The sequence below is a fragment of the Halichoerus grypus genome, chromosome 11, assembly GCF_964656455.1.
Source record: "Halichoerus grypus chromosome 11, mHalGry1.hap1.1, whole genome shotgun sequence".
NCBI classification, from domain to species: domain Eukaryota; kingdom Metazoa; phylum Chordata; class Mammalia; order Carnivora; family Phocidae; genus Halichoerus; species Halichoerus grypus.
In genome coordinates this window covers 13,936,401-13,961,546 of record NC_135722.1, presented here as the reverse complement: position 1 = coordinate 13,961,546, position 25,146 = coordinate 13,936,401, and the positions used below count along the sequence as shown (strand labels likewise).

The window sequence follows — 25,146 nt, the reverse complement described above, 5'->3', positions numbered from 1 at the left end:
TAATTATGTTATGTTAATCCCCATACATTACATCATTAGTTTTAGATATAGTGTTCCATGATTCATTGTGCATAACACCCAGTGCTCCATGCAGAACGTGCCCTCCTCAATACCCATCACCAGGCTAACCCATCCTCCCACCCCCCTCCCCTCTAGAACTCTCAGTTTGTTTTTCAGAGTCCATCATCTCTCATGGTTCGTCTACCCCTCCGATTTCCCCCCCTTCATTCTTCCCCTCCTGCTATCTTCTTCTTCTTCTTTTTTTTTTTTTAAAGATTTTATTTATTTATTTGACAGAGAGAGAGAGAGACAGCACAAGCAGGAGGGAGGGGGATAGGGAGAGGGAGAAGCAGGCTCCCCGCGGAGCAGGGAGCCCAATGAGGGGCTCGATCCCAGGACCCTGGGATCATGACCTGAGCCAAAGGCACATGCTTAACCCACTGAGCCACCCAGGTGCCCCTCAGTTTTGATACATACTGACAAATTGCCCTCCAGAAGGTGGGTTTTTTGTTGTTGTTTTTTTTTAAACACCAATATGGGGTTTAGCCAGCAATGCAGGAGAGTGCCAGGAGCCCCACCACTCTTCCTATAGTGGAGATATTTTCTGGTTTATTCCATTAACTTATCAGGAAGCCTTTCTCAAAGATCAGTATGAAAAAATGACTCTGGCTTTACAAAAGGGTCATGCTGCTGATACACATTTACCCAAAGATATTTCTAACAGTGGCCTGAGCAAGATTATTCCATACTTTTGGATGGTATGAGAGTTACTTCACAGATTTGTAACCAGGGTTTGCTGCCTAGACCTCTAAGCTTAGTGTTAGGGAACAGGATTTAGTGTCATAAATATAAAAAAGGCATTTTGTAGATACATGAAAGGGGAAAAGCCCAGAATTACCCTTTTTCGGTCTTAATGGGTCTTTGTTTCTTTTAAAACAGGAAAGATGCGAAGAATAATGAAGTATCCTTTTCTCAAATTAAGTAAGTCTCTGGAGTTACGAGCTTTATTTGAAGACATTTAATCCTCCAATCTGTTCAGTGACTATCTAGAGAAGTTTTGGTGGAACTTGCTGTCATTTTTTCTGACTGACACATTTGGCCATGATCATCCAGAAGTTCTTACCAGCTTTGTTTTTCTGGAAGGAATCTATGTTTATTAGTCTCCTGAAGCTAGTAGCTTCCTTGCCATGTTCTACTAAGGCAAGTAAAACCTTACTTCCATATTCTACCAATAAATATGTATTTTGTGATTTTTAAGAAAAAAGAAATGGGTTATCAATATCTAGGAGAAGACCTCGTTGGAAGTCACAAAGCCAATGAGTTACATGAGAGGATCTAGAAGTGAGATTTCCTGATTTATATTTCAGTGTTTTGTAAATAACATTATAGTGACCCTCCCTCCCCCATTTATTACTATGGTTTTTGTTCTTTTGGGAAGATGTTTACTATCATTTCTAGAGTCATGATTGAGTCGGTGTTTCTAATGGCTTTTTTTTTTCCTTTCCCTTTCCATGATGAAGACCTAAAAAGTGAGTAGCTGCTTTAATTTTTTAATACCTTGTATTTTTCTGTTTTGAGCGTGAACATTATGGAATGTAAAAAAGTCCTAAGTTGTTCTGTTTTCTTAGATCCAAGTTAATCAAAGTGGAGAATTTCGAGGCCTACTTTAAGAAACAACAAGCGGACTCCAACTGTGGGTTTGCAGAAGAATATGAAGTACGTGATTGTAAATAATGTATTTTTAATTGCTTTACCTGTCTCTGAAAGTTGGGAAACCACCCATTTTTGTTGCATGGGAAAAGCGCTGGGTGAGAGGCGGCGCTCTTAGAGGGGAGAGGAGCTCTTGTGTGTCCCCCAGGGGTCTCACTGTGGCCGTGAGGGCTGGGAGCACTTAGATGTACCTCTGTTGCTAGTGCTTTGTGTGTTTAATCTCGTTGAGAAATGCAGATTATGCAGAGAGAGGGAGAGAAACTGGGCATTTCCCAGTTTCTACCCCTCTGATTTCCCCCCCTTCATTCTTCCCCTCCTGCTATCTTCTTCTTCTTCTTTTTTTTTTTTTTAAAGATTTTATTTATTTATTTGACAGAGAGAGAGAGAGAGCACAAGCAGGAGGGAGGGGGATAGGGAGAGGGAGAAGGAGGCTCCCCGCGGAGCCTGAGGCCTGTTAACTGGAGTAATTGGGCAGCTGTGGGGTCTGGCATGGGGGGCCGTGGCCCAGGTCCATTCCTGAGCATTATGTGAAGTGCTGTGGAAGGAGTTTCTGTGCTTCCGTCCCCGTGTGCTACCACCCCCACCAGCCTGGAGCCCCTCCCTCAGAACGGCCATGCACACTCACCGTCCCCACGCTGCCCTGCTGCCCTCCCCACGCTGCCCTGCTGCCCTCCCTGCCCTGCCCTGCTGCCCTCCCCACACGCCCTGCTGCCCTCCCCACATGCCCTGCTGCCCTCCCTGCCCTGCCCTGCTGCCCTCACTGCCCTGCCCTGCTGCCCTCACCGCCCTGCCCTGCTGCCCTCCCTATGCTGCCCTGCTGCCCTCCTCACGCTGCCCTGCTGCCCTCCCTGCCCTGCTGCCCTCCCTGCCCTGCCCTGCTGCCCTCACCGCCTTGCCCTGCTGCCCTCCCTACGCTGCCCTGCTGCCCTCCCCACGCTGCCCTGCTGCCCTCCCTGCCCTGCCCTGCTGCCCTCCACACACGCCCTGCTGCCCTCTCTGCCCTGCTGCCCTCCCTGCCCTGCCCTGCTGCCCTCCCCACGCTGCCCTGCTGCCCTCCCTGCCCTGCCGCCCTCCCCACACACCCTGCTGCCCTCTGCACACGCCCTGCTGCCCTCCCTGCCCTGCCCTGCTGCCCTCCGCACACCTCCACTACTGCTGTCTCTGCCTCGGTCGAATCTCCTCACCATTTGCGTTGGCTTCCTATGGCTGCCATAACAAATCACCACAAACTGGTGGCTTAAAACAAAGGCTCTACTAAGTCCAAAGTCAGGTGTCAGCAGAGCAGGGCTCCCTCCAGCTCTCGGTGGGGGGGGACCCCTTCCTTGCCTCTTCCGATGTGGGTGGCTCCAGGTGTTCTGTGGCTTGGGGCTGCGTCTCCGCTCTGTGGCCTCCTCCTCCCCTCTGTGGCTCTCCTAGGGGTGTCTTGGGTGAGCACACTTGTTACTGGATTTGAGGCCCACCCACAGAATCGGGATGACCTCTCTTCAAGATTCTCAACTTAAATCCATCTGCCAAGACTCTTTTCCAAAAGAAGCTCACAGCCACAGGTTGCGGGAGTTAGGACGTGGGCCTGCTTTTTTTGGGGCCGCCATTCAACCTACTCAAAGCACAGCTCAGGAGGACGTAAATTCTCTGTCTTTGGGTCTGTTTCATCTGTGATGTGTTGATTGTCCCCGACGTCCAGCATTTATTTAGTTCTGCCTCATTGTAACGTTAGTTATTTTCGCCTACACCCCCCTCCCAGGTTGTAAGCTCCTGGAGGGCAAGGATTTCTTGCCTTCTATCCTTTCTCTTGCAGTTGAACCTCTGCGTTAGTTCCCATGGGCTGCCATAACAAAGCACCACAGACTGGGGGGCTTCAAGCAACAGTGAATTAACCTCTCACAGTTCTGGAAGCCAGTGGTCCAAAATCAAGGTGTTGGCAGGGCTCTGCCTTGTCCGAAGCCTCTAGGGGAGGATCCTGCCGGGCTTCGGCCAGCTTCTGGAAGCCCCAGGCATTCCTGACTTGTGGGAGCCTAACTCCTCTGCCTGCCTTCATCTCAGCATGGCCGGCTCCCCCCATGTGTCTGTATCTTGGTGTCCCTTCTCCTCTTACAAGGACATCAGTCCTGTTGATGAAGCGCCCACCCTACTCCAGGATGACTTCGTCTTCTTTTGATGACAGCTACAAAGACCAAAGTTCCCAACAAGGGTGCATTCCCAGGTCCCAGGGATTGGAACTTCAGCTTATCTTTTTGGTGGACACAGTTTAACCCCGAACACCTCTGCATTCCCACTTTGTCATGCTCTGTGCTTAGTATAAGTGATATCCGGGCACTAAATAAACGGACAACTCATTTGTTTTGTTTTCAGGATCTGAAGCTCGTTGGAATTAGTCTACCTAAATATGCGGCAGAACTGGCTGAGAATAGAGGAAAGAATCGCTATAATAATGTTCTGCCCTGTAAGTTGTTTTTTTCCACACAATCTTCCCTTTTCTCTGTCACTGGCCGCCGCACCTCTAACAGTGGAGGAGAGTGGGATCAAGATGCTGACTAGCCACGTCCACAGTCATTCATGAGTCCCCTGCGGGGTGCTAAGCCCTGTATTTAGGCATATTGCATTGAATCCAGTCCTGAGGAGAACCTCATGAAGTAGGCAGTAGAATATTCGTTTTGCAGATGAGGAAAATGAGGCACAGGGTAGCTAGGTGATTGGTCCAGAGTCACCCAGATGGCCATGGCAGCCCAGGCTTTGGATTTGGTCTATCATTTCTTTCAGGGAAAGGGCCAGAGTCTATGCTATTATCCCCTCTATCTTAAAGCCCCTTATTTTAGCTAATATTGTTCTGCAAAGGAAGGGAGTAGGAGGAGGACAGGCAGGGAGGAACGCTTTCTGCTTGTCCAGATACATCTCTGGTGGGCTGATGAGTGCATTCCACAGCTAAATATGACTTGTATTTGAATTCACATATTGAGAAGTAACAATGTCTGCCTAATGGACGGGGATAACAACAAACTGGGTTTAAAATGAGAATTATTTATCACATCATCCATTGAGATGAAATGTAAACCCTCCTCCACAGAAAGTTCTTTGTGGTCTCTCTTTTGGGTGGGAATTAGGGCATGAAGAAGTTATCAATAGATTGCAGCTGTGTTCTGATTTTGCTGTAATTTATAGGCTCTGCTGATAATTTTTCCACGAGGACATTTAGAGACATTGTCTTTTTTCTTTGAAGCTGTGTTTTTCTTTTCCGGTCTAAAACATTAACTTCTGTTTAGATTCAGGATTTTTTAGCTTCTGCCTTCTTTCTCTTCATGCCCCCTACCATCCCTCCTTGTATTGACAGCAGACATTGACCCTTGTTCCAGGAAAAATGCTTTCAAAATCAGGCTGGTGGGATCTGCCTCAGCACTGCCCATCCACGGTTAACTCAGGATCATTGGCCTGTTCTTGTGAATGTTGCAGAGATTTTCAGATCCAGAGTTTGGGAGAGTTTTGGGCTGAAACTCATGTTGGTCACTGAGTTTAGAACTGGCGTGTTATTTTGTCCAGGGGAGGATGAGATGGTCTGTAGCCAAAGACAGGGAAACGCAGGTGGTGATGCTGATTTCTCAACCTGACATTTGAAATTCTAACCTTATTATTTCATTTCTTGAGTTGGGCAGGCTTGTGTGTGCATTTTTTTTTTTTTTTGTAGTGTTTATACGCAACTGATAAATTGTGTGTGCGTTTTTAAGATGAAAGCACAAGGACTTTGTGTTTTAGATCTTCCCACCCATAGTAGTCTTACATATTCAGTTCATCCTTGAATTCAGTACTGTATGAGAATAGAGAAAGTATACAAACCTTTCCCTCGTGGAAAGGGCACTAGATTTGAATTCTGAGTGCCCTTGACCAGACATCAGTGCTTCATCTCGCTGACCCTCAGTTTCCTCATTTGTAAAATGGACACAAAAGTTGGAAGGGTGGTTTTGAGGAATAAATAAAATTGCTCAGTGCATCCTGTGGCTCATGACACACACCCAAGGATGCTAACAGCAGTAGGCTGGTGTTGTCCAAGAAGGAGGTCTGGCATGATGAGGAGCTTGGGCCCTGGCTCCAGGCTGCCCGGGTTCGAATCCTGGCTCTGCTGCTGAGTAGCTCTGCTGGGTAATTGCCTGACTCCTCTGTGCCAGTCACTTGGGCTGACTCTAAGGGTCAAGGAAGGTCATCTCCGTAAAATGCTACGTGTCACACCTTCAGGATGTGACAGGAGCCCCTGTGTTGCCATTTTATACTTTTCTCTCTTGTATGTAACTCTCCTCACACATTTGCTTCTAATGAGGACCTTTTTTCTCTCAATGCCGTAGATGATATTTCCCGTGTCAAGCTTTCCGTCCAGACCCACTCAGCTGATGACTACGTCAATGCCAACTACATGCCCGTAAGTGGGAGAGAGGAGCTCAGAGCACCGCTTGTTCGAATGAAATCTTCAGGGCTCCTCCTTGTGTCTTTGACACTGAATTTGGGTTGCTTTCCATTTTCTAGGGCTACCATTCCAAGAAAGATTTTATTGCCACACAAGGGCCTTTGCCCAACACTTTGAAAGATTTCTGGCGTATGGTTTGGGAGAAAAATGTATATGCCATTGTTATGTTGACCAAATGTGTCGAACAGGGAAGGGTAAGTATCTTTTATTTAAATTATGAAATAAAATTAATGCGTTCATTTTGACTGTGGTGAAAGGGTATCTTAAGCATTTATCTTTTTATTTTATTTTTATTATTTATTATTTATTATTTTTTATTTTTAAAAGATTTTATTTATTTATTTGCGAGAGAGAGAATGAGAGACAGAGAGCACGAGAGGGAGGAGGGTCAGAGGGAGAAGCAGACTCCCCGCTGAGCAGGGAGCCCGATGCGGGACTCCATCCCGGGACTCCAGGATCATGACCTGAGCCGAAGGCAGTCGCTTAACCAACTGAGCCACCCAGGCGCCCAGCATTTACCTTTTTAAAGAAAACACTCCCCCAAAACACCAGCACCTCTATTCTTAAAAACTTGTTTTCTGTCTTTTTCTCCTCTAAGAGAAAAGTTTAAACATATCTTTTTTTTTTTTTTTAAAGTATTTTATCGTTACCTTCCTTTGTGGATAAACATCAATGTTCTCTACTCACGAGGTCACTGCTGCTAGAGTTACAAGTCGTGGGAGTGGGGTTAGCTCCTCGCAAAGCTCCTGGGGCTCTGGTTATCTCAGTGCTGGGAATGGGGGCCCTTTGTGTCTCTAACCAGCCAGCATCTTCATCCGGGAGATGAGGGATTCGACTAGCTTGGTGATCAAACCTAATTTTTAGCACTGGAACCCTTCCTCTACCCCAGATCTCAGACTCCTCCCCAGATAAGTCTCCGCTCTCCCCTTTTAATATTCTTCATTTCACTTTAATTTAGCAGCTGTCTGTCCTGCCCCAAGGATGTGTAAGGTGCTGTGCTAGGTGCTGGGGCTGGGAGAGGGAAAGATAACAATGAGCAGTAACAGTGGTTCCCGTCTTCACGTGGCTTGTGATACAGAAGTTTGTGTTCTGCTTCACTTCCTTGCATCCAGTGAACAGGCTTCACACAAACAAAAGAACTTTGTTTATGAATGCAAATAAACTTTATGGTGCTGTTGAGCCCAGGGCCTTGCCCATGGAACATTCTCATAGATATCCGTTAGACAGATGACAATCATGTAGTTAAATTAATGGGGAACACGAAGAAGATGAATTTAGATGGGCTGTTGTTTATCTTAAGGCAGGAGAGAAGTGGATTTACTGGCTCTGGGTGCAAAGGGAAGGGAGCCAGTGAATTTACTCCATTTATATTATTTCTTTCCTATGACAAGGCTCCTCTATAATTATTGGATAGATGGGGAAACGGAGCCTCAGAGAGTTTTTTTTTTTTTAATTTTATTGTTATGTTAATCCCCATACATTACATCATTAGTTTTAGATATAGTGTTCCATGATTCATTGTTTGTGCATAACACCCAGTGCTCCATGCAGAACGTGCCCTCCTCAATACCCATCACCAGGCTGACCCATCCTCCCAACCCCCTCCCCTCTAGAACCCTCAGTTTGTTTTTCAGAGTCCATCGTCTCTCATGGTTCTTCTCCCCCTCCGATTTCCCCCCCTTCATTCTTCCCCTCCTGCTACATTCTTCTTCTTCTTTTTTTCTTTCTTAACATGTATTGCATTATTTGTTTCAGAGGTACAGATCTGAGATTCAACAGTCTTGCACAATTCACAGCGCTTACCAGAACACATACCCTCCCCAGTGTCCATCACCCAGTCACCCCATCCCTCCCACCCCACCCCCCACTCCAGCAACCCTCAGTTTGTTTCCTGAGATTAAGAATTCCTCATATCAGTGAGGAGCCTCAGAGAGTTTAAGAACTTGCCCACAAGGTAGCAACAGACACCCAGCTGGGAAGAGGCTGAGCTGAGAGCATCAGCTCCATGTCATCGTGTCTCCAAGTCCTGTGTTCTTTCTGGGAGCAGTGGTCTAGAAACTGGGATCTTTTTTAACAAATACGGGTCCCCAGCTAGACTCACAAGCTCTGGAGGTGGGGTCCGGGCATCTGTTTTTAAAGCAAAACAGACCTCCCAGGGGTGAGTCCGATAATCAGGTTTGGAAGCCACCCGCAGTGAGCACACCTTGGAAAAGGGGAGAGGAGGGGGGAAACGTGTGTGTGTGTGTGTGTGTGTGTGTGTGTGTATTAAGTCGTTTGCCAAATTAGGGATTCAGATATTCTTGGAGAGCAGATGTTTCCTGATTTTTATTTCTGTTTACATCTGCCCACCGATTTATAGAAATCAAAGACCCGGAGTGATTTAATTTGATTCTCTTTCTTGGTGTCTGTATTTGTATTGTAATTAGTGTGGGTCTAAAAGTATCGGGGAAAGTCCTCATTTCTTCTAGCTGCATGGGGTTATGGGTCAGTCTGAGTTTAGTTCGGTGGACAGTTGTGGGCTGGCTGCTGTCGGGGCCAAAGGGAGCTGGCTGGGACTGTGTCCTCAGAGAAGGGACAGTGGCTCTTCTGCTCTAAATCCATTTTCATGCAGAAATGGGGGCTCAGGGTGGGCCAGATCTTCTGAGTTCTCAAGAGAAGCCAGAAATCTGGATTTTTATGAGAAACCTCCCAATCTTAAAAGAGTTGGCAATAATTCTAAATTAAAAAAACAATCTTTGGAGTCAAACAGAACCCAACTAAAGGGCCGACCCAGACTCTGACACCAGTTTTCAATATCCGGTTTCCCTTGGGAGGCTTTAGTGATGGCAGACGGTGTGACCTGACTTTTTATATAAAAATGCAATTTTATTCTAGACCAAATGTGAGGAGTACTGGCCTTCCAAGCAGGCTCAGGACTATGGGGACATAACGGTGGCAATGACATCAGAAGTTGTTCTTCCAGAGTGGACCATCAGAGACTTCACGGTGAAAAATGTAAGTAAGAGGCCAGATGGATAGGTCTCAGATAAGAGGACCATATATCAGTTTGGGGTGATATTTTTAGGTTGATATTAACCAATATATTTTTTTATGATTCAAAAAATACTTTTGCTCTCTTTTTACAAAATGAAACTATCTACATACACTCTAAAGCAACCCTTACCTTTACATTTTTTTCTTTTTTTTAAATACATGTTTTTTAAATTTATTTTAAAGATTTTTATTTCTTTATTTTATAGAGAGAGTGAGAGAGCACAAGCAGGGGGTGCAGTAGAAGGAGAGGGAGAAGCAGGCTCCCCACTGAGCAGGGAGCCCGATGCAGGGCTCGATCTCAGGACCCCGGGATCATGACCCAAGCTGAAGGCAGACGCTTAACCATCTGAGCCACCCAGGCGCCCCTTAGCTTTACTTTCTTAAGAGGAAGTTTATGTTATTTATTTTTTTTCCTCATTGAAGTGTAGTGGACATATAATATTATGTTAGTTTCAGGCGTACAACATAGTGACCCAACAATTATATACTTTACGTGGTGCTCACTGTGGTAAGTGTAGTCACCATCTGTCACCATACAACGTCATAACTACATTATTGACTCTATTCCCTATGCTGTACTCTTCATCCCCAGGACTTATATATTTTGTAAGTGGGAGTTTGTACATCTTAGTCCCCTTCACCTCTTTCGCCTGTCCCCTGACCCACTTCCCCTCTGGCAACCACCAGCTTGTGCTCTGTTTTTATCAGTCTGGTGTTTTGTTTTGTTTTGTTTTGTTTTTGTTTTTGTTAATCGTACGTTATTCCTGAATGAGATGAATCTTGGGAGCATGGCTCAGCAGCAGCAACTGTTAACTTCCACTTTCAGGTGACTTGTTTATAGAGTTTTTGTTATAAACGGAGGCCCTTTTGGATTATTTGGTTGCAAATCTGACATCAGGAGTGGCAATTTGCAGTTGGGAGCAGTTTATGAGAGTAGTTACATTAATAGGATTTCTGGGCATATACACATGGCCTCACCCCCCCCAAAAGTTCTGAAAAAAAAAAAAATCCAATTACCTGGTGTAGGCACTTCAGGAAGACAGTTTATGTGTCCTTTTTCTTAAGGGTGTTTAGAAATAGAGGCAATGAAGCTACATTGATATCTTTTGGTGGGCATGTAAATTGGTATAACCCTTTGCTGTTTATATCAAAAATATAAAAATGACCATTCTCGTTTGATCTGGTGGTTCCACGTTTGAGAGTCTGTCCTAAAGAAATAATCTGAAATATAGGACAAGACTTATTATTCACAAAGAGGAATCTCAGCATTATTTATAATGGAGGGAAGATTTGGAGCCCGTTCAAATATCTAGCTTTCGGAGAATAGATAACTAAACTATAGGTTATCTAGTCAGTGTATCATTCTTTAGCTATTAGAAGTGATGGCTGCGTAGAATGCATAATTACCAAGGGGAGACGTGAGATTGCAATTAAGTGAAACATACCAGGAGAGAAAATTTTATGCATATTGCGAATAACGCACCAAAGAAAAGCCTGGGAGTAGATTCAGTGGAGTTGACTTTTATGGGGGGTTGGTGGGTTAGGTTCTCATTTACAAGAATGATCCTTGAGGAGTCCATAAGTTATGCATACAGGATAGTATATTAAGTGTTAATTCTTTACTGATTGCTGTGTCTCAGAGGTCCTGGCTTCAATTAATATTTCAATTCCTGCCCTGAAGGGACTGTCAAAGCTGTTCTCACACACTGATGCAGTTCCCAGTGCTTGAGAAACCCTCATAATACGCTTATTTCTATAGATTTCACCCATTTTATTTATTTATTTTTTTTTAAAGATTTTATTTATTTATTTGAGAGAGAGAGAATGAGAGACAGAGAGCATGAGAGGGAGGAGGGTCAGAGGGAGAAGCAGACTCCCTGCCGAGCAGGGAGCCCGATGCGGGACTCGATCCTGGGACTCCAGGATCATGACCTGAGCCGAAGGCAGTCGCCTAACCAACTGAGCCACCCAGGAGCCCTAGATTTCACCCATTTTAAACAGACCGGATTATCCTCAGTTGCTTTCAGTGCTTGGGGAGGGGAATCCCCTTGCGGGAGGGGGATCATGGGTGGATTTGTCCACATCATTTAAACAAAATTACCACGATGTTATCATTTTTGTTAACTAAACTCCAGACTTCGTTTGGATTTCACATTTTCCACTAAAGCCCTTTCCTGTTCCAGGATCGAATGATTCCAGGATACCACATGGCATTTAGTAAAATACTACTTTTTTTTCCCCTACGACTCCTTTTTAATTACACAAGATGCATGAATATATTTTCCTTTTTAAAAGTGGGAACACAGGGGCGCCTGGGTGGCTCAGTCGTTAAGCGTCTTCCTTCGGCTCAGGTCATGATCCCAGGGTCCTGGGATCGAGCCCTGCATCGGGCTCCCTGTTCCGCGGGAAGCCTGCTTCTCCCTCTCCCATTCCCCCTGCTCGTGTTCCCTCTCTCACTGTGTCTCTCTCTGGCAAATAAATAAAATCTTTTTTTTTTAATATTTAATTTTTTACTGTTATGTTAATCACCATACATTACATCATTAGTTTTCGATGTAGTATTCCATGATTCATTGTTTGTGCATAACACCCAGTGCTCCATGCAGAATGTGCCCTCTTTAATACCCATCACCAGGCTAACCCATCCTCCCACCCCCCTCCCCTCTAGAACCCTCAGTTTGTTTTCCAGAGTCCATCGTCTCTCATGGTTCGTCTCCCCCTCCGATTTCCCCCCCTTCATTCTTCCCCTCCTGCTATCTTCTTTTTTTTTTTCTTAACATATATTGCATTATTTGTTTCAGAGGTACAGATCTATGATTCAACAGTCTTGCACAATTCACAGCGCTCACCATAGCACATACCCTCCCCAGTGTCTATCATCCAGCGACCCCATCCCTCCCACCCCACCCCCCACTCCAGCAACCCTCAGTTTGTTTCCTGAGATTAAGAATTCCTCATATCAGTGAGGTCATATGATACATGTCTTTCTCTGATTGACTAAATAAATAAAATCTTTAAAAAAAGAAAAAAGTGGGAACTTCCACAGCAGATAGAACTAAAAGTTTCTTTTGACTGTCACCCCTAACCTGAGCCCCCTGGCCCCTCTGCAGAGATAATGCTGAAAAGTCTGACCTCCCCCTACCCCTGCCTGTCCGTTCATCTCACACAGCTGCTTTCCTTCTTTGGATGAATACTTTTGGTTAAATCTGTGAATGTCACCTTTGTGTGTATGAGATTTCACAGTACCCGCTCCCTCACTCTGCCTTTTCTCTCTACTCTTTTCCATATTTTGAACAATGTGAATGCACTGCTTTTGTAATGTATATATGTTAAAAAAATAAGCCTCAAAAGGTGGCTTTCATAAAGGAGATGGAAATGCCTACAGTCTAGCTGTAGGTGTGAGGCTGAGGTCAGTGTCCAGGGCTGGGTATAATGAGCACAGCTAAAATGGGACAGGAATGGTCCAGCCTGGGTGGTACCTGTTTTGGTCTGTGGTAGGAAACCAGTCTGTGTCATAACTAACTCGGTTACAACAAGATCCACTTTCTATTGTCTGTCTCATGTTGAAATAGATTTTTTTTTTTTTAAAGATTTTATTTATCAGAGAGACACAGCGAGAGAGGGAACACCAGCAGGGGGAGCCGGAGAGGGAGAAGCAGGCTTCCCAATAAGCTGGGAGCCCGATGCGGGGCTCCACCCCAGGACCCCAGGATTATGACCTGAGCCGAAGGCAGACGCTTAACGACTCAGCCACCCAGGCGCCCCTAGATGTGTGTTTTTTTTTTAATGGGGGGTGTTCCTTTTCTCAAACTCCTGCAATTCTAAATACTTACTAGTGCTCACTAGTTACCTGCTGCTTCATGAGACTCTCCGGAAGGCATGTGGATTGTGAGGCAGCTCTTTCCCCAAAGACTCTTATGATCAGAGCTGTATCGGTGTAATTCATTTTTGGTGTTTTGGTTGATGACATTCCCAGGTGGGCTCAGGGATGGGCTTCCTGAAGCTCTACGGAGGTGCAGCCCTAAGACTGTGAGTACGTGACTGGCAGGCACCTGTAGTAGTAGTAGGTAGGAAAGGAGGGTCTGAACTCAGGATCAGAGGACGAAGCACTTGTGCTGTGTCTGAGCTCAGTGTGGGGGAGTCGCTTCCCTTTTCGGAATCTTTAGAGGAGGATAAAAACCCCTCCTCCTTGGGCATATTGTGGGACTGGATGAGCACGTCACAGTCTGGGCAAGCACTTTATCAGCGGTTGTACCAATGTGAAGTTGCAATCCTTAGTTGTAACCAGTCCTGTTGAGCCACCTGTCAGCCGTCCCGCATGGCCCAGCATCCAGGGACGGCTCCATTTCACTTGGCCTTCTCGGACGCTTACCTCTTTTCTTGGCTTTTAGATCCAGACAAGTGAGAGTCACCCTCTGCGACAGTTCCATTTCACTTCCTGGCCGGACCACGGTGTTCCTGACACCACTGACCTGCTCATCAACTTTCGGTACCTTGTTCGTGACTACATGAAGCAGAGTCCTCCTGAGTCACCCATTCTGGTTCATTGCAGGTATGCAGATGGCACTCCGCGTGTGACATTTCAAATGTCCCATTAGAAAAGGAAGGCATACGAGGGAATGCAGTAGGTGTTTGCAGATTCAAGAAAGGTTTGGATAAGGGACCAGGGACTGGAACAGGGGTTGGCAAACTATAATCCATGGGCCAGATCTGGTAGATTGCCTCTATTTTTTTTAAAACTACAATGTATTGTAATTTATTTCTTATTTATAACATTTGCTACTAAAATATTTCAACCTTACAAAAATAGAGAGTAATAATCTAATAAAGTATAACGTGAGGTCATGTATTTTTTTTTGTTAATAAGATCTTACAGATATAAAGCCTCTACTTACCAGTCTCCTTCTTACACAGTTAAACGTGGTCCTAAAGTGGATCTGAATCATTCCTTTGCATGCTTTTGTATTTTATTTCATATATATATCTATGGGTTTTATATAGCTTTAAACTTTTACCATATTTTATGATATATATATCATTCTGCAACCTCCTTTCTTCATTCAGCATTTTGGTTTGTTACTTAACAAAGTTGGAACACATAGTTCTAATTCATTTTATTTATTTATTAATGAATATTTTTTGGCATACAAAACCTGTATATAAATTAATGTATACAAGTTCATGAGTTTGGAGGTATATACTCCTGTGAAACCATCACCACAAGCTCTTTGGCTGCCTGTTTTTGTAAATAAAGTTTTATTGGAACAGAGCCATACTCATTTGTTTATGTATTGTCTATAGTTACTTTCATGCTATAATGGCAGAAAGAGACCATTTTGTCTGCAAAGCCAAAGATATTTATTATCTGATCCTTTACAGAAAAAGTTTACCCTCCCCCCCAGAACAATAAGACACTAGCTTTTAAGCTAAAGAAATTAATTCAGGACAGAAGAAAAGAGGGGCTTTGTTGTCCTGTGGGGAATAAGTTGATGAAACTTGCCATCCTAGGTTATTATGGTAACTTGAACGAAACTGAGATTCAAGAGGCTCTAGCAACATGTTTTATTTGTGGCATTTGACTCAAAATGAACTTTAGGGTTTGGGTCCCAATCCCAAGCTAATGCCTTGCGACTTGCCAAGATGTCAGTTGAGCAAATGTTTAATGATCCTGGGCGTTGACATGTACAGTGGGGACATTTGGGAGTTTTACATTAGAGTAACCCATGGTGATGTGCTCATTTCTTTTTCTCTTCAGTGCTGGGGTTGGAAGGACAGGCACGTTCATTGCCATTGATCGTCTTATCTACCAGATAGAGAATGAGAACATGGTGGATGTGTATGGGATTGTGTATGACCTTCGAATGCACAGGCCTTTAATGGTGCAAACAGAGGTGAGGCCAAGCTCTGTGTTTGGCAGGCTGCTTTTCCAATCCGTTTTTAAAACGTTGCATCATGTCACATACTTGAGTTAAAAGATTTCACCCTTCTACATCTTTCTGGCTCTGGGCTGTGAAGTAACACTGGATTTCTTTAACATCCTTAACTGATGTGTGATTGAATGATCTGATCTAGCGAGATGGTGGCAACTGTTATCAGCAACGGAATAGTACAAACCACGATGATATCAGGACTCCCTACCTTGAGGCTACTAACTCATCAAATAATCTGAACTTTGGCTTCTGGGTTTTAAACTCATAAAGCTGGTATTATCATGCTTTGTTTCTAAGAAGGTCTGACCATCCTTAAAATAAGCTCATGAATGGACTCATCAGATGTTAACGATGTGAATGAAATGGCGTAATGTTGCTGTGTTAATAGGCTGTTTATCCTCACCCAGCCGAGCAAGTATTACACGTCAATTATCATAGCTATGGGGGGGGCTGGCCAATTGAGACGATGAATGCTTAATATCTACAGTGTCAGTTGGGTAAGACTGTTGGATTCGGCTTTCCCTGAAATGTTCTGAAAAACATTGTTTTCGAGTCATGTTCTCAACAATATATTGGGAAATAGCTTTCCTCGATGCTGTAGGGGTGAATGTGCCTTGACTGGGATGAGAGCAGAATATTAATTTTGTATCGGGCTGTCTCCCCGTACCAATTTAGAACTCCATGAATATGGGCTGTGTTTTTGAGTCTAGCAGGGAATGTTCTGGAGGCCTGGGTACATTGTGTGCTTTGGGGTGAGTGGCTCGGTTGTGGTAGAAAGAATGGAATTCATCTCTTTGTTGGTCAGAAGAGAGATTTTCTTTTTTCTGCTATAATTATGTAGAGTAGGACTCAGTCTTTTATCCCCTTTTGAGAAACACAGAAATCTTATACCTGCCTACAAATTCTTTTCTTGTTCCTTTTCTTTTGTAGTTTGAAAATAATGTAAACTTGTTTATCTTTTTATTTTTTATTTTATTTTAAAAAATTTTTTGAGAGAGAGAGAGCATGCGTGTGTGAGCAGGTGTTGGGGGGGGGAACAGGGGGAGGGGCAAGGAGAGAATCTTAAGCAGGCTCCATGCCCCCAGTGTGGAGCCCCATGCAGGGTAGAGATCATGACCTGAGCTGAAATCAAGAGTCAAATGCTTAACCAACTGAGCCTCCCAGGGACCCTGTAAACTTGTTCATCTTAAAACATCTAACAAAACAGGATTATATGGAATATATTTTTCTCTATTACTTCTTCTTCCCCAATCCTACTCCCTAGAGGTAGCCAATGCTTACAGTTTGTATATATCATTATAGGTTTCTTTTTTTTTAAAATAATATTTCTTTTTTTTTTTTTTTAAGATTTTATTCATTTATTTGTCAGAGATTTGAGAGAGCACAAGCAGGGGAAGCGGCAGGCAGAGGGAGAAGCAGGCTCCCTGCTGAGCAAGGAGCCCGATGAGGGACTGCAGTTCATGACCTGAGATCATGACCTGAGCCGAAGGCAGACGCTTAACTGACTGAGCCACCCAGGCGCCCCTCATTATAGGTTTCTTTATGTACATCTGTAGAAAAACACATGTGTACCCACACACAGAATATATATATATATATATACACACATATATATATGTATATTTATGGCTAGTACAGTTGACACACAATGTTACTTTAGTTTCAGGGGTACAACATAGTGATTCCGCAAGTCTGTATGATAAGTTATGCTCACCACGAGTGTAGCTACCATCTTACTATACAACGCTATTACAATACCATTGATTATATTCTCTATGCTGTACCTTTTACCCCCGTGGCTTATTCATCCCATAACTGGAAGCCTGTACCTCCCACTCCCCTCCCCCATTTTGCCCATCCCCCCCCCCGGCATTCATCAGTTCTCTGTATTTATAGGTTTGTTTCTGCCTTTCATTTGTTTGTTTCAATTTTTAGATTCTACGTTTAAGTGAAATCTTACGATATTTGTCTTTCTCTGTCTGACTTACTTCACTTAGCATAATACCCTTTAGATCCATCCATGTTGTCACAAATGGCAAGATTTCATTCTTTTTTATGGCTGAGTAATATTCCATTGTAGATCTATACCACATCTTCTTTATCCATTCATCTGTCAGTGGATGCTTAGGTTGCTTCCATATATTGGCTACTGTAAATAATACTGCAGTAAACATAGGGGTGCATCTATCTTTTTCAATTAGTATTTTTGTTTTCTTTGGGTAAATACCCAGTAGTGGGATTACTGGGTCATAATGGTATTTCTGTTTTTAATTTTTTTGAGGAACCTCCATACTGTTTTCCACAGTGACTGCACTAATTTACATTCCCACCAACAGTGTACGAGTGTTCCCTTTTCTCCACATCCTTGCCAACACTTGTTGTTTTTTGTCTTTTTTTTTTTCCTGCCATTCTGACAGGTGAGAGGTGATATCTTATTGTGGTTTTGATTGCATTTCCCTGATGATGAGCGATATTGAGCATCTTTTCATGGGTCTGTTGGCCATCTGTGTATCTTCTTTGGAAAAATGTCTATTCAGGTCCTCTGCCCAATTTCTTTTTTTTTTTTTAATTTTTTTATTGTTATGTTAATCCCCATACATTACATCATTAGTTTTAGATATAGTGTTCCATGATTCATTGTTTGTGCATAACACCCAGTGCTCCATGCAGAACGTACCCTCCTCAATACCCATCACCAGGCTAACCCATCCTCCCAACCCCCTCCCCTCTAGAACCCTCAGTTTGTTTTTCAGAGTCCATCGTCTCTCATGGTTCTTCTCCCCCTCCGATTTCCCCCCCTTCATTCTTCCCCTCCTGCTACATTCTTCTTCTTCTTTTTTTCTTTCTTAACATATATTGCATTATTTGTTTCAGAGGTACAGATCTGAGATTCAACAGTCTTGCACAATTCACAGAGCTTACCAGAACACATACCCTCCCCAGTGTCTATCACCCAGCCACCCCATCCCTCCCACCCCCCACCACTCCAGCAACCCTCAGTTTGTTTCCTGAGATTAAGAATTCCTCATATCAGTGAGGTCATATGATACATGTCTTTCTCTGTTTGACTTATTTCGCTCAGCATAATACCCTCCAGTTCCATCCACGTCGTTGCAAATGGCAAGATCTCATTCCTTTTGATGGCTGCATAATATTCCATTGTATATATATACCACATCTTCTTTATCCATTCATCTGTTGATGGACATCTTGGCTCTTTCCACAGTTTGGCTATTGTGGACATTGCTGCTATAAACATCGGGGTGCACGTACCCTTTCGGGTCTCTACTTTTGTATCTTTGGGGTAAATACCCAGGAGTGTAATTGCTGGATCATATGGTAGCTCTATTTTCAACTTTTTGAGGAACCTCCATACTGTTTTCCAGAGTGGCTGCACCAGCTTGCATTCCCACCAACAGTGTAGGAGGGTTCCCCTTTCTCCGCATCCCCGCCAACATCTGTCATTTCCTGACTTGTTAATTTTAGCCATTCTGACTGGTGTGAGGTGGTATCTCATTGCCTCTGCCCAATTTCTAATCAGATTGTTTTTTCTTTTTGATGTTGAATTGTATAGGTTCTTTATATATTTTAGATATTAACACAGAGTATTTTTAAAAAATTGGATCCTGTTTTATATGTAATGCTGCACTGTGATTTTTTTTTTTTCTCTTAAAGCATCATGGATATCTTTGTGTCAGCATATACCTCTTCTTCCTCTTCCTCTTTTTAATGGCTACCTGCAGATTCTGACAAGCTTGCCTGAGGGTTGTCCGCACCTCACTCTACCCCGCTTATCCCCCTTAACCCGTCCCCTCTGTTGAGAATCACAATTTACTCCTTACACCGCACATGCTCGCTGACCAAGTAATTCTTGTTGGACTTTTTCTTGTTTGAATATACATGTGCATTATTTCCTCCACATTCATTCTTTGCTCTTTCCCAAGATTCTGGGGCTCCTCCTTGGGGAGGGGAAGTGTGGGGAGCATGTCCCTCTGGTTAAGAATGATTGATGATGAGAATCTTGCTCTCTGTGGTTTCAGATTTCACCAGAATGTGGCGGCCTCTTGATAAACGTCAGCTTGAACTGTTCACTGGGGGGTCGGTGGGTTTGGGGGAATGGTGGTAATCTGAAAATAGCCTTGGGTGCTAATAATCTCTGGGACCGCTGCTCATTTGCTTTCTCCTTTTACTCTTCTACAGGACCAGTATGTTTTCCTCAACCAGTGTGTTTTGGATATTATCAGATCCCAGAAGGACTCAAAAGTAGATCTCATCTACCAGAACACAACCGCAATGACAATCTATGAAAACCTTGCACCCGTGACTGCGTTTGGAAAGACAAATGGTTATATCGCCTAATTCCAAAGTCAGACATTTCTGGAGTTACCCAGACCGTCACACCCACAGCAAAGGAAAATGCCCCGATGTGGACATGTTTTTATATGTCTAATATCTTAATTCTTTGTTCTGTTTTGTTAGAACTAATTTGAGGGTGTGAGGTTGCACATGTATGACATGACAGATGAGAAGTTGGGGCTGTCAGGGGCTGTGGATAGGTGGTGAGCTAATCAACGACATTCCTGATCACCAATGGGATGAGTTCACTTTTTGTTTTTTGGTTTTTTTTTTTTTTTTCTAGAGAATTACGGAACACCAGGAAAAGCGAGCTATGATTTTTTTTTTCTTTTTCAAAACAGATTCTTTTTAAAAAAGACTATTTTATATGATTCACATGCTAAAGCCAGGATTGTGTTGGGTTGAATATATTTTAAGTATCAGAGGTCTATTTTTACCTACTGTATCTTGGAATCTAGCTGATGGAAAATACATAGTTGTGGATGATTATCATGTAGGGAGGGGTACGTGGTGCCTCTTCTGCCTGGGTTTTCTATTTGAACATGTGCCTTTTCTGAATTATGCTTCCACAGGCGACACTCAGTAGATATCTCTATTTTTGTATTGAATCTCATAATTGGAATATACGGAATATTTAAACAGTAGTTTAGTATCCAAGATTCAGCCTTCTCAGTAACATTCCTGTTCTCATTTGACTAGAGGAGGCCTCCCCCTCCCCCTCCACTTCTCCTCTCCCCTGTTTTGTGCTCTATTCTTTCTTCCCTTTTCCCTTCCCTTTTCCCCAAAGACACTTCTGTTGGCCACATTTTCAGCCCATTGGTTGAGTGAGAGTGGAAACCAGGTATCACCTTGAGAATTTCTGGGGGGTGGGTGGGGAGGGAAGCAGAGGAACCCTACAGTGACATAATCTCCTTTTTCTTGTCCCTGTTCTATCCTTTTTCTTGTTTCTGTATTTGGTAAGAAGGATTATTTAAAGGTGCAATATGTGACTTAGTGATTCATGATGCTCTAGGTTTTTAGTGATGTTTTACTCAGGTTGGCATTTTATGTGTGTCCACGTGTCCGTGTATATGTGGGTGTGTCTGTTTAAAAGCGTGGCAATCTGTGAACGCTTCAGTGTGAAAACAGTGTCTGATTAATCCCTCCTCCCTCAGAGTCCACTGGCTTTAGTCTCTCTGCAGGGACACACATCCATATCTACTGTATATATATATACTAAACTCTTAAAACAGTCATTCCTTTGAATTGAGGTGTACAAAGTTTGAATTTGTATCAAAGATGTAATTATTTTTAAAACCTCTTTTCACTATACTGCTGCTGTAATTACTTTGATTTTTTTTTAATGTAGATTAATTTTTTTTTTTTTTTTTTGCTTCAGGTGTTGTATCCACCAAGAATTTCAGAATTTACGTGGATTTATTTTATTGGTACATAATCTGTAAACTTCTCAAGGCATTAACATGAAAGGATTTGTTTCTTTTTATTTTATATTGTGGCTCAGGTTATATTTTGAAGAAGTTTTGTGTTTATCCTCCTATAGGCAATGAAGTATATAAGGTCTTATGAAGGAATTACCAAGTCCCTGGAATCCTGTGGCCATTTTCCACAGTAATAAATCCTGCTGTAAACTTAGGACCATTGTGTCCGAGTGAAAACGGGAGCGGGGTCTTCTCCCGAGTACGCTGGTCACCGTTGACCTGGGGGAGCCCGTCTCCTGACCCTGCCATGTTCCTCACTCTGACACTTTGAGAGCTGACTGGACATGCTAGTGGGTTATGAAGGGTGAACCACAACCGAAAGCCCTTGATTCAGTTCGGAGGTTTAGCGCTTGTACGTCTTTTGTCCCCCTTTTCCCTTTGAGGTACTGAAAGGATTAAAAGGAGAGGTGGTGACGGTGTCGTGTCTGGGGAGAGCTTCCTTCCCACAGAGAAATTGCACTTTTTGCCAAATCCTTTGCTCTCTTTCGTGGCAAGCAGTTCATTCAGCATTGGGCCCTTAAAGGAATGGGTGGTACGGGCCTGGGCGGGCCCTCTGGACTCGACTTCAGAGGGGGCCTTCGGCTCTTGGGGTCTGCATCAGGGAAGCCATGCTGCTGAGTGATGCCAGGTTTGGGTGGATGGCTTCCAAACCTTCACACTGGTCTGCCCCTCGATGCACGCAGATCTCGGAGAGTTCCCTGACTGCATCGAGAGGCCCCTGCCCCGGGCAGAAGTTCTGTGGGCCATACCCCTCTCCGCTTCAGTTGTCAGGAAGTCAGTGGGATGGGCGTGTGGGTGTCAAGTCCAACAGAGATGCTCTGCCCAGCCCTGCCTACATCCCTGCCATGGAGAAATCAGAGGGAAGGACTTGGCTCTAAAAATTCCTTTAAAAGGTTAAAGCAACAGTAATTGTAAACCTATTGTATAAAAACACACACAAAAAACCAGAAACCCTCCTCCCTTCTGCCTGATACGGGTTTGGGAAATGGGCAGCAGCCCTAGCAAGCCACTCTCAGATGTCATTCCCAATCCTGGGAAGGCGGCTTGTGGTAGACAGGTCTGGATTCCACATGGCAGGTCAGACGAAGGTCACGAAGCTTCTTTGCATCCTGAAGAGGGCTGGATTTGGGGCCGCTGGGGGTGGTGAGGGTATTTATAGCACAGTGATTGAAAAGGGAAGATAATTTGTGTAAATATAAAGGACACATGGGCTGGGGGTTGGCCATAGAAAAGAGAAGGTGCTTTTGAGCTTCTGTCCCAAAGCCTCCCAGGAACAGTGAACTAAAGTTTGTGGAGTCCAGTGGAATCACGGAGATGGTGTGATCATCCCTGCTTTAATATTTGCCAGTTGCACACAGAAAAACAGCAAGGGTGGGATGAGTTATCCGTGAAAGATTGATGGTCAGTTGGTTTGGGGGATTTGGGTCATTGCCACCTTCTCCCAAGAGCAAGGACGTTTGCCTCCAGAGGTAAACCTGGTGACACAGGGACCAGTGGAAAATGACATTTGGGGGTCTGTTCCCCATGGGCACGTAGTGACCTCTGCCTGGACTTTGGCACATTTGACTGCACTGGATTTGGGCTTCATCGAGTCAGAGGCTCCTGGGGGATGGGGGCCAAATATGCAGCTGATCCATGTTTGCTTTTCATCTGAGATGAAAAAACCTGGTTTTCTTTTGCAGTGCTGGGTTGTGCTTATTGAGCTAAACGAGTCTTGGCGACTGATGTTGATTTGCCTCAAAAGTCCAAGTTCTGAGTTTTCAGACTGTAGCCGTCAAGTGTTCGACATACTGTAGCTTTTTTCCCTTGGGGGCACATATGAACAGGATGTGTTGATATGGACTCTAAAACTGTAATTTTCTTGTAACTATTTTGGAATGATGCATATTTCTAATGTTTGTTATACTTGTACAGAGGATTGCTGTTGGTTGCTTTTTTTTTTTTTTAAGGAAGAAAATGGCCTGAAAAAAATTTTTTTAAAAAGACTCACAAATACCAAATATAAAAAATGTCAACACATTGTGCCTTTGTTTCTTTTCTTCCCCCCACTTTTTACTTGATGGACACAGCATTTCATTTACGAAGCAGTGTCCTGGCCGGCGTGTAACTGGGGCATCTTTAACAACAACGTGTCCCTTTTGGGTTTTCTACCTTGTCTTTGTTTGCGGGGCTGCCACAACAAAGTGCCACAGACCAGGAAGCTGGAACAACAGAACCTTCCTCTCTCACAGTTTTGGAGGCCTGAAGTCTGAGATCAAGGTGCTGGCGGGCTGGTTTCTTCTGAGGCCTCTCTCCTTGGTTTGCAGATGGCTACCCTCTCCCTTTGTCCTCACACGGTCTTCCTCTATGTGGGTCTGTGTCCTAATCTCTTTTTATCTGGATACCAGTCATAAAGGATTAAGGCGTCCCCCCCCCCAATGACTTAATGTTTACTGTACTCACCTCTTTAAAGACCGTATCTCCAAATACATTCTGAGGTACTGGGGTTAGGAGTTTAACATATGAACTTTGGGGAGACATAATTCAGCCCAAAACACACATCCAGGGAGACTACGTGAAGAGGAGACTTGGAAGAAGTGAGTGTACTTTTTTTTTTTTATTTTTTTTATTTTTTTTTAAATTTTTTATTGTTATGTTAATCCCCATACATTACATCATTAGTTTTAGATATAGTGTTCCATGATTCATTGTTTGTGCATAACACCCAGTGCTCCATGCAGAACGTGCCCTCCTCAATACCCATCACCAGGCTAACCCATCCTCCCACCCCCTCCCCTCTAGAACCCTCAGTTTGTTTTTCAGAGTCCATCGTCTCTCATGGTTCTTCTCCCCCTCCGATTTCCCCCCCTTCATTCTTCCCCTCCTGCTACATTCTTCTTCTTTTTTTCTAAGATGTGGCTGTGTACGCACTCAGAGGGTCAGACACCTGGGTCGACAGACGGACAGACACCCCCCTTCCGCCACTTGGTGGTAGCATGCATGCCGTGGGCAAGTCCCCAGGAGTTCTAGAGGATTTTTTTGTGATTGATTTGGGGAATCCCAGAACTGCTGGGATACTGTAGCAGTTTGGACAGTTTTTGTTTCCGGTGTCTACCATGCACCTGCCACTATATCTCAGTGGCTGAGGGTTCCACCGTGAACAAAAGGGACAAAAAGCTTTGCCCTCATGAAGCTGATATTCTGATGGGGGAAACAGACCAAAAACATAAGTAAATAAAATCTTTCGTGTGTTAGGTGGTAAAAATAGAAAGAAAACAGCATTTCACGCCCTGATGCACCAACTCGCAGCTTTCGCACGATAAGCACCGCACACACCTGTGCCGAGGAGGAAGGTTTCATGCCACGCGCTCCTGCTGTGGGAGGATAGAGACTGTTCAGAGAGGCTCAGTGCACACATGGCAGGCCCACCAGCGGGAGAAAGATGAACGTGTGCGGCAGAAGTCCTCCCGTAAGGGGGAGCAGGGCCTGTGTGCCGCAAACACAAAGGGAACTCACGGAAATGCCAGAGCAGGTTTAAAGGCACAGGTAAGAGGGATTCCAGGAGAATGAGGGGTGCTGGTTTCTGAGCTGAGTCTTCAGTGGAATTTTCGGAATTTTCGCAGGAGGCGATGGGGGTGGTTGGGGCGTGAAAGCACAGGCGTTACCTGGGGCAAGTGTCAGGGAGGCCGGAGTGCCAGCACGGGAGGGTGAGCGCACCTGGCGGCGGTGGGTGAGCCTGGAAGGGAAGAGCTCCAGGACTCTGTGTGGTTGCCCGAAGCTGTCTCACTCCAGACACTTACACATAAGTAACCACATGCATGGGACGCCTGGGTGGCTCAGTCCGTTATGTGTCTGCCTTCGGCCCAGGTCATGATCTCCGGGTCCTGGGATGGAGTCCAACATGGGGCTCCCTGCTCAGCGGGGAGTCTGCTTCTCCCTCTCCCACTCCCCCTGCTTGTGCTCTCTCTCTCTCTGACAAATAAAATCTTTAAAAAAAAAAATTAAGTAACCACATGCACACACAGGCACATAACTTACCTTCACTATCTCTGGATGGAAACTGCATGGTGGTCACATGGCGTCACATGGGCTGGAAGGAAGGGTCCTGCCAGACGCTTGGCAGGTAAATAGGACTGAAGTCCTATGAATGTGAGTCAGGGGTAGAATTTACCACACAGGATGGGGCACATACAGCCCTTGAGACAGGGCC

General features: G+C 44.3%; 1 protein-coding gene across 1 annotated transcript in view; it reads left to right on the top strand.

The window, feature by feature from the left end:
- PTPRJ (protein tyrosine phosphatase receptor type J) overlaps nucleotides 1-22,976 on the top strand; it is a 164,078-nt gene extending 141,102 nt beyond the window's left edge. The window contains exons 15-24 of the mRNA XM_078058003.1: nucleotides 940-981; nucleotides 1,521-1,529; nucleotides 1,629-1,716; nucleotides 4,063-4,153; nucleotides 6,042-6,115; nucleotides 6,220-6,354; nucleotides 9,035-9,154; nucleotides 13,585-13,745; nucleotides 14,949-15,084; nucleotides 19,324-22,976. Of these exons, the coding sequence (XP_077914129.1) occupies nucleotides 940-981; nucleotides 1,521-1,529; nucleotides 1,629-1,716; nucleotides 4,063-4,153; nucleotides 6,042-6,115; nucleotides 6,220-6,354; nucleotides 9,035-9,154; nucleotides 13,585-13,745; nucleotides 14,949-15,084; nucleotides 19,324-19,482 (1,015 nt within the window). The 3' untranslated portion in view covers nucleotides 19,483-22,976. The remainder of the gene's footprint in view (nucleotides 1-939; nucleotides 982-1,520; nucleotides 1,530-1,628; nucleotides 1,717-4,062; nucleotides 4,154-6,041; nucleotides 6,116-6,219; nucleotides 6,355-9,034; nucleotides 9,155-13,584; nucleotides 13,746-14,948; nucleotides 15,085-19,323) is intronic.
- The last annotated feature ends 2,170 nt before the right edge of the window (nucleotides 22,977-25,146 follow it).